The following is a 14,109-nucleotide window of genomic DNA, read 5'->3' as shown; positions in this document are numbered from 1 at the left end:
CTGTTAAGATCCTTTGGGATCTTGGCTTGTCATCTGACATATTAGCTTTATTTCATCTTTGGATTCAATAAATACATATATCTTGAATAAATCTATCTGAGTCATTGACCAAGATGTTGAATAAAATGGAACCAAGACGCTGGTCTGGGATGCTCCATTAGAAACATTAAGCCATTATTAGCTAATTGGGTGGTCTGGTATGACTGCATTAGTGAATTCCCACTTCTCTTAATTTCTACTAAGATTTAGTCCAATGGGAACCACTGGGGATTTGTGATGTTGGTTCAAATGGTTCATACCAAAAATTCTTTAATGGTGCCTTAGGCACTAAATTACTAATATACTATTCCTTTGTGACAACAAGCATATGTATGTTTGAAGCATTATAGCTTGTTTCTGTAAGTTTGTTTTATTTCAAAAGCATCACTGTCATGAAAACGATTTCGTTGTTTCTGCAGTGACTATATCAAATTCTGATAATTTGTAATCATATCTCATCAGCTGTGTAATCATGTGATCAAGATGTTATGAACATTTGATTTCTTGCAGTGCAAATATTAGGCCACATGAAAATCGCTGGGCAGGTACTTTTCAAGCCATCTTGAAATCATTACAAACCATCACATTCTACAGAAGCATGCCTTATAGTAATAAAGCTTTTTTCTGATTTAAACTTATCCTCTTTTTATGTTACCATTCTTCTCTCTGGTGGATTTTCAAATTAACTGGTAGGCAGCAGCAATCATTCATTTTTTGTCAATTGGTTAGGTGGCTAAAAATAAAAGAAATTAATTTCTATTTCTTAGAAAGTGAGCTGATAAAATTTTTCTACATTTTTTTTTTACAACATATTTGTGTGAGTGAGCATTTTAACTTATTCTTGTTTTAAATAAAAATAAACTCACAGTGGAACCAGATTTAAGATTGTGTTTGCCCAGTGTGGAATCAAATACTGCAAACCTTTGTTCAAATAAAAAAATCCAACACTGAATTAAGTTTGTACATGATTATTTTATTATGTTACATTTTATATATCTTCCAAGTTGTAACTTATTTCTGTAAAAATCTAATTTACATTAAACAAAATTTGTAAAATCAATTTAGTATGAATTCTTGCAGATAACTAGAAGTATATGAAGTCTTGTTGGATTATTTTTAATTCTTACAGAATATTCTACATAAAATATTAACAATTATTGTATAGCATAATTTAATATTTAGAAATTTCAGTTATAGATAGAATAAAATTTCATATTTTATAATTACAATTATACAATGTAAAATTTATTTTGGAGCTTTTAGAGGCAAAAGTTATCACTGTAGTTATTCTAAGTACTTAGTGAATAAATATAAAGGAATGAGGAGCATATTAAATTTCCCTAGGGGTCACAACACACTTTTTGTTGTTATTGGAATTGTTATTGGAACAAAAAATGTTGGAAGCCACTGACTTTTTGACATCTTTCTACCTTGTACAAAAGATTATTGGAGAAACTTTGTCCACATTTTAGTAAAAGCAAGAAAATGACATGATCAGAGTTATGTTTAAGGAACGTTATTCTAGAGGTGGCATGGAGAATATATTGAAATCTATTCTTTAAATATGTAGTAAAAATTGAAAACGTGAGATACCAGAGTTGTGGAGCCTAATTAAAAGGCTACTACAATTATTTCTTTGCCAAAAGAGATCCTACGTGGGGTCACAGAGAGTCAGACATAACTGAAATGATTCAACAGCAACAGGGAACAGAATTGGAAGACAATCATTTCAGCATTAAAACTGAAAACTCTTTTTAACTGACTGAAAATAGGAGGTAAAGAAGGAGGGAATCAAAGATGACTCATGTTTTGCACCTGGGTGATTGGGAGAATAGTGATTGTCAACAGTTTTTGTCAGCAGGAGTTAATTTTGGGGGAGTGTCTCTAGGAGGGGATAAGAGGGGTTTAATATTGGACATAATTTTATTTGAAGTTCATAGAGATAGAGATGTTCAACCCATAACTGGAAATAAAAAACTGAAACTCAGGAGAGAAATTACAGGTAGATATAGAAATTTATGACTCATATGTAGAGAGAGGATAGTTCAATCCATATGAGGGGATGACATTATTTTGGGACTGGAGAAAAATAGGGAAAAGTACTAAGGAGAAAATCTTTGTGAATACATACATTTAAGAGGGAGGAAAAAAGCCCTCAGAAACAGAGGAAGAGATGGATAAGGAGAATCAGGAGTATTTCAGAAAACAAATGAAAATATGGCATAAATAAAATAGCTAGCACATGTTACAAGTGAGAAGTATCTCTGGAGCATCTAACTGAAGCTATCCAGCAGGAAGTTGGAAACACAGGCCTTGTGTACTGGTGAGAAGAGAGGGCTGGAGATGTATTTTTGGAACTCACTGCATATAGGTGATAACCAAAGCAGGGTGAAATACCTACCGATAGAATATACAGAGATGACAACAAGGTGAACGATAGGATATTGGAGGATGCCCACTTCTTTGGGAAGAAAGAATAAAGATATGTTGAAAGAGAAAGAAGAACCAGTCTCATAGGAAAACCATAAGAATACATTATGATGTACTCTTACATTGATATCAAGGGAGGAGAGACTATAAAATAAAGAGTAGTGTAAAATAAATCACATTAAGAAAGATGGGAATTAAATTTTAAGAGATCAAGGAGGATGAGAATTTTTAAAAGGTCACTGGAATTTGCTGAAAACGAAGCCAGTAGTGACCTACAAAGAAAGCAGTTCAATAGAGTGGTGGGCTTGGAAGGTAGATTTCACAGAATTGAGAAATGAGGTGGAGAATGTTCATAAATTTTCTTAGAAGTTTGGCAGTATCGGAGTAGAAGTAGCAGCTAAAGAAATGTCTTTTTTTAAAAGGCTAAGGGAGTACTTGGTATGCTTTTAGGCTAAAGGAAAAGGGCCAGTAGAGAAGGAGAGATTTGAGAAATTTAAGAGAGAAAGAATTCAGCAAGTTTGCAAAGCCGATCAGGTGGAACAGAGTCAAAGGCAGGTGGATGAAGTCAGCTTTGGCAAGGAGGAGAGTTACTTCATCTTTTGAGACCTAAAAGAAAAGGGAAGATGGATGGGGGCAAAGAGAGGTTTGAAAGACTGGTGTAGATGGAAAATGTATTAAATACAATATGAGGGTTGAGGAGGATGAGGACTGAAAAAAGATTACTGGATTATTGATGACTAATTTACTGGGAAACTTCAAGAGGGTGGTTTCACAAGAATGGTCAGCTTGGAAGCCAAGTTGGAAGGAGCTGAGGAGCCAGTGATAAAGAAGTAGGAGCAGACTACAGAACATTCTTTTTAGGGATTTAGTAGTGAAGGGAAGGGGAAGTATAGGTAGCTTGAAGGTATGAATTAAATGTCATTTTTGGGACAGGAAAGACTCTGTGTGTGTGTGTGACAGAGAGAGAGAGAGAGAGAGAGAGAGAGAGAGAGAGAGAGAGAGAGAGAGAGAGAGAGAGAGAGAGAAGAGACAGAGAGAGGGACAGGGAGAGGGACAGGATGAATATACTTGAGAGAAAAAAATCTCAGAAGAGAGTGGGATAAAAACCAAAGATGGAAGGGTTATCCTTTGCAAAAAGGAAAGACATTTGATCCTGAGAGACAGAAAAAAGAGAGAAAATGTAGGCAGAAATGAAGCTGAATCAATACCTGTGTAATGTAATCTCAGTAAAGTAGCAAACTGAGGTTATCTGTTGAGAGTACAAGCTAAGTTAAGGGCTAGAAAACACGGAAAAAGTTTTGAAAAAGGTGCTTGGAAAATATGATAAGGAATTTAGAATACGTTGTAACATCATTAAGGGTCCAGCTGAGGTCAAATAGCATGAATCAGTGATTTTTCTCCACCAATGCTTAGCTTCTAGGAGTGGAAGTATTTATATAGTGTCTACTATGTGCCAGCCACTGGGGTAAATGCTTTACAGTTATTGTCTCATTTGATCCTCACAACAACCCTGCAGTATAGGTGCTATTATCACCCTTGTTTTACAGTGGAGGAAAGTAAGGTAAACAGAAGTTAAAAGATTTGCTCAGGGTCACACAATGATTTCAAATTTGAACTCAGGTCTTCCAAACTCCAGATCCAGCACTCTATGGCATGAGATACCTTTAATGGAGATAGGCTGGCAATTAGAGTAAGACTGGTGGAAATGTCAAGCGGTTCTTTTGGTGACTGTTATCATTAAAATGGTAAAGCATGGAGTCTAGGGTATAAGATGGCCAGGCAATCGTTTGGGAGAACAGGGAGTGGTTGAAGGATGCTCAGTAAAGTAGAGATTAGTAGTAAATGACAGTTGCTATTTTATGACCTCAAGACAACTGTTGGTGGTAACCTCTGCTGTATTTCTCACTTCCTCTTCTTTCTCTCTCACTTCCTCTTCTCTTTCTCTGTTCCAATAAATGGCAAAATACCATAAGCTAGCAGGAATATGATTGTACTGGCTTTTGAAGCTCTGTAGTTTAGGAAAAGTGGGAAGAATGAGACTTCCCCATGACCTGTCATCTTTTAGATATCTTATAAGCCTAGCTGTATCCTCAGGAACTATCTAGACTCCCTCATGCTCCCCTTCCTGCCTCACAATTTTTTTAACAGCTTTAAAGCACATCATTGTACTCAGAACTGAATTTGTATCTCTTAGAACAATAATCAAAGCTTTTATTGATGCCTCTCTTTTTTTACACCTGCTATTTTGCAATATACCCCACCAGAATTTTTTCTGCTAACAGAAAATGTTAAGCAAGATGGTAAAAGGTGACCAAATGGTAGTAAATGAAATATTCTGCATCCATAGTCCACCTTTCTTACTGAAAGGTAGAAAGTATATTTCTTTTTCTGGTCTCTGGGACCAATATTAGTAATAACTGATCCGACTTTGCCTAGCTTTTAGTGTTTTTTTTTTTTTAAATTTATGCTTTTAGTCATTGTGTATATTATTCTCCTAGTTCTTATTTTGCTTGGTATCAGTTCATATAGGTCTCATATTTTCTGGACACTTCATTCTGATTGTTTCTTAAAGTACAATTATATTACACTAAATTCAGATACCACAATGTGTTCAGTCATTCCCCAGCAGTTGGGCACCCATATTTTTCCTCCATTTTTGTTATCACAAATAGATCTGCCATGTATTTTGATGTATACGGAATCCTTGTTTTTGTTTTCTTTGGGTATATGCTTAAGACTAATACATTTTGTGACTTTCATAGAATAACTTTCTAACTAGACTTTTGTATTGATCAGAAAGTAATTTGTTAATTTCTACAACTCTGTACTAGTCAGATATGAAACTCAAGTGACCTACCTCTCCCCTACCACTCTGAAAATCAATTCATTGTTAAGTTCTATATTATATGATTCAATACTTTTAAGTCTGTCACTTTGTTGGTATGGGAATACTCTTTACTTTATCATCATGTCTTGTACCTCTTGTATAACAGTGTGTGTATATGAGAATATTAACTTTTTTTGGGTCACGGACTCCTTTGGCAGTCTAGTGAAGCCTATAACCCCTTATCAGAACAGTATTTTTAAAAGCATAAAATACATAGGATTACAAAGAAAACCAAAAGTCCATGAAAATAAAGATATGGTTTTTTTTTCCCATACTATTTCATGGACTCCAGGTTAAGAATCTCTACCTTAGCAGATGGTCTCTGTGAATGGTTGTGGTCAAAGAATTCATTACTCTCTCATGAATCTCTTCCGTTGATCCAGTTTACAGCCTTTCCCAGCTGGAAAGGACCTACTTACCAAAGATTTTTGAGACTACAGGTTCACCTCCATTTGCGTAAAAATGTACATCCCAAGGACCAACTCTAGTCCCATCACCAACTTTTGTATAGGCTACAATTTGTCAGCCTTTGCTCTACATATTTAGCTGCATCAGTGTGCCACTTCTAGTGGTTCATGCCATGACATATACAACAGAAAAGGCCTAATAAACGTGTAAACTTGTAGTGGAAGACGCACTACAGCATGAGTCAACAGGCCTGCATTTTAGTCCAATCTCTGATACCTGTGATCTTGGACTTAAGCTCTTTGGACTTTGCCTTCAGATCTTACAAAATTTTTACACAATGGGAGTAAAATAATTGTTTAAAATAATGGTTCATTCAACAAACACCTACTAATTGACCTATTAGTCAAATAAACATTAAAGAAGCATCTGTTAGGTGAAGAGCACTGTGCAAGGCTTAAAGGCCATACAGTTAAGACTCAGTCCCTGACCTCATGGAGCTTATAGTTCAATATACTGATAATTATCAATAGTTGATAAATGACTGTAACAGACAATGCTATCAGTTGGTCAGTCAATACATAAGCATTTATACATCATTTACTACGTGCAGGCTATTGGTAAGTGCTGGGGATACAAAATGCTAGGCAAAAATACTCTTTGTCCTCAAGGGGCATAGATTCTAATGGAGGAAATATAAAAAATTCAGTATATGAGATATATATAAATATATATATATATATGGCAAGTGATCTGAGAAAGCAAGGCATTGTAAGTTAGAGGACTGGTAAAAGTTTTCAAGACTCAGAACTGAGTCTTGAAAGAAGCTAGAGAAACCAAGAGGCAGAGGTAAAGGGATGGAACATGGGGGGACAGATAGTGGAAGCCATTGATGTAGGAGTATCAACTATGGCAATGTAGCTGGCTTAGGGAATGAATGGAGGAGAGTAATGTAAAAAAAAACAAACCACACACACACACACACACACACACACACACACACACACACACACACACACACACACACCCAAAAGCTAGAAAAATTTTTCCAGACCAGATTATGAAGAGTATAATATAAAAAAGCATACAATACAGTATAAAATTGCTTTTCTCACAATATCCATGAGATATACAGTACAAATATTATTAGACCCATTTTATAGATAAATTGGGGCTCATAAATAATTAGTGTTAGGGCAGGGGCTGTTTTCACATTCAGTATTCTTTGCCTATTAAAGAAGATAAGGCAATGCAAATAACTAATAAAAAGGGAAAACATAAGTTATTCAGAGAGCTATATGTATTTAGAAGAGAGAACTTCTGGTTGGAGGAATCAGGGAAAGTTTCATGAAGAATGGGTTTGGATAGGTAAAGGAACAGAGCTGTTTCAGTAAGACGAGAATGATATAAACTAAGCTGTGGCACAATAATGAGCAGTCAAGTTTGGCCTGAGTATATCTGAAGAGTGAGAAATAAGATGGGAGAGGTTGATTGGGGTCAGAGAAGGGCATCCTTAGTGGCTGACTAAGGAATCTGGATTTAAAGATTCATGGAGCCCTAGAGCTGAATGGTACTTTGAGATCTTTTTATTTGAACCGCTTCCTTTTCATAATAAGAAATGGAAGCCCAGGGAGGGCAAGTGATTTATTCCAAGGTCACATGGAAAGTTAGTGGCACGTTTCCATACTCTTTAGTCTGGGGCTCTCTGCAGGAAACAGCTACTGAAAATCTTTGAGGAAACAATTACAAACTGTTAATAACCATATTAGAGAATGCTTCAAATCACTAATAATTAGAGAAACGATAATCAAAATAGCCCTTCTGGGGTTTCATCAACAGCAAACTGGCAAAGATGATAAAAGATGGGAGTAGACAACAAGGGAAGTGTTGTGTGAAGATGGATATGTTAGTGCTCTGTTGGTGACCAGTCAATCAGCAAAATCATTTTGGAAAACTGTTTGGAATTATGCAAATAAAGTGACTAAAAAGTCGTCAGTCAAAATTCATTTATCAAGAACCTACTATGTGCCAGGCACTATGCTAAGTCTCCCCCAAATCCTCCCAAACCCAACAACAAAAAAACCCCAGCCCCTGCTCTCAAGGAGCTCACAGTCTGATGGTGGAGACAACATGTAAAGAGTTTTGTACATATAAGATAGAGGAGAAAGTGGAGATAGAGAGTTCACACATAAGCCTCTACTCTCTGATCCAGAGTTTCTATTAGTCACTATTAAGAAGAAAGTCCCAGTTAGTGTTGGGCTCTGCTCGCTTCTGGCGGGGACATCTGGTCTGAGCTTCTGTCTTTTTATGACTTTCTGCTGTTTTCACAGTTTAGTCTGAAGGCCTTCAAGATTTGGTGTTTAGTGTTTCCAAGCTGGTATGATTTAGAGAGAAGTTTGTTCACTGCTCACCTGGTACGAGCTTTGTAAGTTCCTGACAGAGGTTTGAGTGAGTGTGCTTGTTTCAACAAACTGCTTTTACTGTTAACTTGGGAATTTCTGGCAGGTTCAGAGTGACTGAATTACCCTTTGGTGTTGGTTTCTTGCCCTAGTTATTCCACTGTAGGTTTGTGTGTAGGGCTAAAGGTTAGTTTAAAGATTAGTAAAAGGTGAGTTTCTCCTCTGTTCTTAGGCTCAATGCCCAAGATTTTTAGAACCTGTCCCTTGTTTGTTACATATCTCAAGACATTCTGGCTTGTGATCACTCTTCTTTTCCCTGAAATATTGACCTGGAACTGGGTAATGGGTAACAGAGCTGCCAGCTGGAACTGAATCCTGTTCCTAGGCCTGGTTAGGGGGCCCCTGGGATCTCTTTTTGCTCTGGTGCTTCTTATGAGGGCTGGAGGATGTGGAGTGAGACCCTGCAAAGACCAGAGTATAGGGACTGGTTGCCTGGAATGAATTCTCGGACTGAAGCATTCTTAGGTCAAGGTAAAGATTTATTACACTTTTTAGCAGGCAAGAGTTCTTAGGGAACCTGCAACCTTAGAGGGGTACAGGTAAAGTTTATATAGGATATTCTATGTAAAACATGTGCCAAATAGGGTAAGTAGGTGATTCAGGGCAGGATTTGGGAGTGATTAAGGAGTGGTTAGTTCTTAAAGGAACAAGCGCTTTTGGTATCTACTGTGTAAGTATTTTACCCAGAGCTTATAGGGAAATAGCCCAAGAGAGGGCTACAAGGAGGTGTGGTTTTAGGTCTGAACCATCACTAAGTCAACTAATGGTCAGGGCTGACTAATGAATACCAGGCTGCTCTCATTAATGTCTTGTTAGACAAGATAAACGTAAGGAAGTATACATACATCTAAGTCTACGAAAAATACACGAATAGTAAATGTCATTATGACCCAGCTCACAAGTCAACTCAGCCAGTACACATCTGGTTCATACTAATAAGTTCTATAGGTACAGCTGGCTACTGTATCAGGAAGAGAGACAATGGTTGTTGCTGGGGAGAAACTACTTGGGATAGTGTTTTGAGGCTAGGGAGAAATATAATATTAGAGAAATGTGATCTTAGAATTGGGGTCCAAGCACATGCACCCAAGCACCCCAACACTTCCAACCCTGGTATTCACCCTTAGCCTCCTTTATCGTCCCTGGGACCTAGAACATTCTCCACTGCTGCTTTGGCTGTCCTGGTGTTATGCTGCTGCCCAGCCTCCACCCAGTGTCCACAGACTTCACTATTTTCTTACGCTGGCTCCAGACTTGAAAAATGACTCACTGAGATTTTTTATGGCTTTCCTGATCAGAATTTGGTATAGCGTATTTTCTAAGTTAAAGAGGTGTGCTGGGTGAATACAGAAAATATACGCTCACTCTGCCTCTGATTTAAAATTTTTTAAAAAGTCTTTGAGAAAAGTAGAAATGTTTTAAATAGCTTAATGTGAGAGAAGTGTATAAGAGGCACTGGAAATAGAGAGATACTAGTTTCCTTTATAGATCTAGGCTCTATAATTACAATTTCCTAAAGAAGTCAATGCCTCAGGACAATTCTTTAGTAGATTGTAAGATTCATTAGAACAGGGATAGTATATCTAAAACATCATCCCTTTATTTGTACCTCCTAAATGAGACTCACAATTTCTCAAAAGAATTCACTCTTATCAGCTTTGGGCATAACAACTGAATGAACGCCCATTGTCTAGACTATTACAGGTAGTTGGATGGATAACCCACAGGATTGCTTCATCAGTAGGTATATCTCGGACAGGCACTGCATACAGACAATGAGCTCAGTGGTCCAGAACTGAAAAAGAAAGAGGGCTGAATTCCCTTTGGGAAACCATCGGTGCCTTTAATGATCCCAAACTTCTCCCTTCTACTCATTTGACATCAAGGTTCTTCCCAAGATGCCACAGTTTCCAAAGCATTAAGGTAGCAAGAGTAATTAGCAAAATGCATGTTGGGTGTGAACAGGTTTAACACAACCCCAAAGAATTGTGTAAGAGAAGGAGCATAAGGGATGTCATTAAAGAAATGTTAAGGCCAGAAAAGAATGTGGTTCTGTTTTGTCATTACAGTAACAGTAACAAATGATGGATCGCTTGCTTGCAACATTTGTATCCACTCAATGTTACAAGTGCTCCATCATCAGAGCGGCTGGGTGGCTCCCCTGGAAGATTTAAGGCAGGAAGCGAGCCTGGACGTCTTGCACAGGAGGAGACTGGGGAGAGGTCGAGATCTGCAACACTGAAGGTGGATCACCTGCTGATCCTTCCTGGGGGGGTCTAACTCAGAGCTCTGCACACAGCAGGCGCATACTACATGCTTGCTGAATCGAAATGTAACTTTCAGCTACGCCTCTACCCCCAGCCTCTCACTACTTTTTGGCCCCATTAATGTAGCAATTAATGTAGAAATTAATTCGGGCAATTGACGTGGCTTCCTCCAGCTTCGAATTCCTCCCAAAGCCCTGCAGGCCCCTCTCCTTCTTCTCTTCCTCCTCCAACCCCACCACCCAGAAGCTGCTTCCCCAGACATATCCCCAGGAGACATGTACCCCCGTCCTCCTCCTCTCCTCCCATACCCCCCTCCCACTTCTTCCGTGCGTGGAGATCTCTCCACTACCCCCTCCCCCCAAGTCCCCGCAGTCACTTGCCTCTGACACCCCAGGGAGGAGGAAGAGGCCGAACCCAAGCCAAGGCAGCCAAGCCGCTGACTCCAGCCCAGTCAGCTCCGGGGAGTCTGGAAGAGGATGTTTACATTCCGGGTCAGAGGGCGGGGCCTGCAGCCGGCGGCGCTTCACTTCCGGGGCGGGGCTGGCGCGCCGAGTGTCTCTCAGGGTCTCTCCCCCGCCTCCCCCTCCCCCCCCACCCCGGCCGGCCGGAGCAGCAGAGGCTGCGGCGGAGGCGGCACCGGCAGGATGAGCGGTGAGTGGCGGGCCCGCCCCGTGCTGCCCTTCCACCCGGACCCGGGGCCGGGGCTGGGGGGCGGGGGGGGGGGGGGGGGCAGCCCTCGGCTAGACCAGCCCTTGCGGACCCCCCGCCGTCACCGGCTCCTGCCCCTCGCTCCTGCTGTACCTGTCACCTGCTCCCCGGGCCCCGGGCGGCCCAGCCCCTGCTCCCCGGGCCCCCTGGGGGTCTGACCCTTGCCCCTCAGGACTCCCACATGTCTGACCCTTGCGCCCCAGGACCCCCGCAGGTCTGATCTCCCCTCCCGTCTGTCCGCTGGGCCGTCCGGGTGTCTGACCCCCAGCCTCCCACTCGCTACTACCCTTCTAGTCATCTGAGCCCCACCTTCCCAGACCCCTCTACATCCCTGACACTCCCCCCATTCCCCTAGGGCCCCCATGTGTCCACTCCTTGCTCCCGGGGCCCTTCAGTTATCTGACCCTCAGCTTCCCAGTCCTACCTGTCTGACCCTCCTCCTCTCCAGGATCTTCTCAGGCATCTGACCCATCCCCTGCTCTCCATAGCCTCCTACTCTCAGTCCTTTGACCTCCAGCTTCCCAGGCCCCCCACATGTATGACTCCTCCCTCCTCCCCGTGGCCTCCACATATTCATTTCCTGCTTTTTAGAAACCCCCCTCCTAGTCTTCTACTTCTCTGACCCTCCTCCCTAGAATCATCCCAGTCAGCTGACCCTCTGCTTCCCAGACCCATCACAGGTCCGACCTGTTAAACACATCATCCTCATGTGTTTAGCCCCTGCTTCTCAAGCCTCCTTAGTTATCCCACCCCCACCTTCCCATCCCTCCAGGACTCTCATCCTCAACTTTCCAGTCCTTCTAGTTGTCTGACCCTCCTACTTCCTTAGTATCCTCTCAGTCATTTGACTCCCAGCTTCCCAAACTCCACAAGTCTGCTCCCCCCTGCTCCCCAGGCCCTCTTAGGTTGTTTGACCCTCCTACTCCCCAGCCTCCTCCCAGTCATCTGACCCTCACCTTCCCAGTCCCTTCAGTTATCTGACCTCTCCTCCCCATGATCCCCATGTATTTATCACCAGCTCTCAGGGCCCCCTAATTATCTGACTCCCCTCCCTCCAGTTTCCTAATCCTACTTGTCTAATCTCTAGTGTCTTCCCAGTTATCGGATTCCTCTCTTTCCCAATTCCCTTAGGTATCTGATCCCTTTGCTCTCCAGGTCCCCCCAAGGTTACCTCTTTTCCCCCTGCTCCCTAGGTACACCACTCCTCCAACTCCTCAGCCTCCTCCCAGTCTTCTGACTCCCTGATTTCCAGGCCTTCCACTCTGTGGTCCCCCTACTTCAGCCTCTTCCATTTGTCTGACCCCATCCTTCTGCATCCCCTCCCCCAAATTTTCTAATTCTTTGCTTCTGGTTCTAGTCATCTACTCCCCTTCTCAGTCCCTCCCAGCTGTCTGTCTATGCCTACTCCCCAGGCTGCTGCCCTTCTGTTTCTTAGTCCCTCCCTCAGGTCACTTTGTTGTTTCACCCCCTGCTTCTTCCCAGTCACTACCTATCTTCCAGTTGCTTGATTGCCTAGGCTCACACTTTTCCTATTTGATTTTCTGTCACTCCTTCTTTCTCTAATAGTTGTTCAGTCTCTACCATCATTTTCTTAACCTGACTCCAGTAGTCTCAGGAGATGACCATTCTACCCAACTACCCTTCACTTCTTGCCCAGGATTTGGCACCTTCCTTTCCTCCCTACTTTCTGTCATTCCCTTTAGCTAGGATTGAGTTCTGGGCTGTTCTACTCTGAGACTGATATTTCCTTTGTTTTTGGCTTGGCTCTGGGTTTTGGTGCCTTGGGTTAGCCAGTCTCTTCTATTCTTGAACTGTGAAGGATCCTGCTCTTGTTTTGTTGCTAAGTCATTCCTGAATGTTTGTGTGTCTGGAGATGGCAGTGACTCAGGAAAACAATTGTGTGTGTATCTGTCACTGATTTGCCCCAGCTGATCTGGGATCAGATTTTTTTAAGTAGCTCCTTTGCTTTTGTTTGTGTATTTATTTCTTCTCTGCATTTTGTCTTTAAGGCTAATGACATTTATTTACTTGCTTTGTAACATGAAGTCTATTGATAACTCTTGATACGCTCTGAGAGGCTAAGTGAAGGGATTAATGTAACTATACATTTCCCCTTCCTTTCTAATGCAGCCATTTTAAAAGACTGTCTGATTTCCCCAGTGAAGTGTTTTCATTTTTCTTAAGTTTGTATGAATTTTATTCTTTTCTTTTAAGAGTAGTATTTGTGGAATTGGTAGTACCTGTGAGAGATGTATTCTTTTAGAACCAGTTATGGTTGTCAGTTTAATTAACGTGCAAGACTGAGCTGAATAGTTAGTAGATTGATTTTGTTTCTGCATCTACCTCTTTATTAGAATCATTTTATAATCGAAACTTTTATACTTAAGTCATACTTTTACAAACATATTTAATGAACCTAACTTTCTGATACGAAATATAAGAGTTGTGAAATTCAAACATACTTAAAAAATGTAAACAACTTTACTTTTCTATGCTCTGTCTTCAAGATACAATTTTATGCCATATTAAAAAATTAACTTTGGCCACAGAAGCATAAGCATAAATGTGGTTATGGCTATGAGTGGGCAGCGCATGTAATTGGTCCATAAGTATGGAGCAAATGGTTGCTCAGTGATTCCAGGGATTTGGAGGAGCTTTTAGGTTCTAATATATGTGTATTACAATACATTGAAGAAAAGATATATTTGTGAGACTGAGGCTTGCTTTTTCTAAGGAAGTGGTTGAATATGACTGTTTCATTCCTTAACAGCAGTAGGAAGGATATGGGGATCCTGTGTCAAGTGCTTAACAAATATGTATTATGTTGTGGGGAGCAGTGGAAAAATATTGAACTTGAAATTAAAAAGGTTTGAATGAATGAATTTTCCCTGGGGAGGGGAGAAGTATTTAAGTG

The 14,109-nt window shown here is 40.8% G+C and overlaps 1 protein-coding gene and 1 long non-coding RNA gene across 9 annotated transcripts in view; one reads left to right on the top strand and one right to left on the bottom strand.

Moving 5' to 3' along the window:
• Positions 1–9,795: 9,795 nt before the first annotated feature.
• Positions 9,796–11,836, bottom strand: LOC140504722 (uncharacterized). The gene is made up of 3 exons (XR_011967220.1): positions 11,620–11,836; positions 10,868–10,953; positions 9,796–10,015 (listed from the first exon to the last, which is right to left on the bottom strand). It is a non-coding gene; the product is annotated as an uncharacterized lncRNA (long non-coding RNA).
• SNX29 (sorting nexin 29) overlaps positions 10,874–14,109 on the top strand; it is a 688,321-nt gene continuing 685,085 nt past the window's right edge. For 4 of the 8 annotated variants that reach the window (XM_072609956.1, XM_072609967.1, XM_072609983.1 and 1 more), the window contains exon 1: positions 10,876–11,138. In XM_072609956.1, the coding sequence (XP_072466057.1) occupies positions 10,964–11,138 (175 nt within the window). In that variant the 5' untranslated portion in view covers positions 10,876–10,963. Of the gene's footprint in view, positions 11,139–14,109 lie in introns of all 8 variants that reach the window. The other 4 variants (XR_011967204.1, XR_011967210.1, XM_072609974.1 and 1 more) reach the window with 2 other exon arrangements.

This window comes from Notamacropus eugenii, chromosome 1, assembly GCF_028372415.1.
Source record: "Notamacropus eugenii isolate mMacEug1 chromosome 1, mMacEug1.pri_v2, whole genome shotgun sequence".
NCBI lineage: Eukaryota > Metazoa > Chordata > Mammalia > Diprotodontia > Macropodidae > Notamacropus > Notamacropus eugenii.
This window is presented reverse-complemented; position numbering and strand designations above follow the sequence as displayed.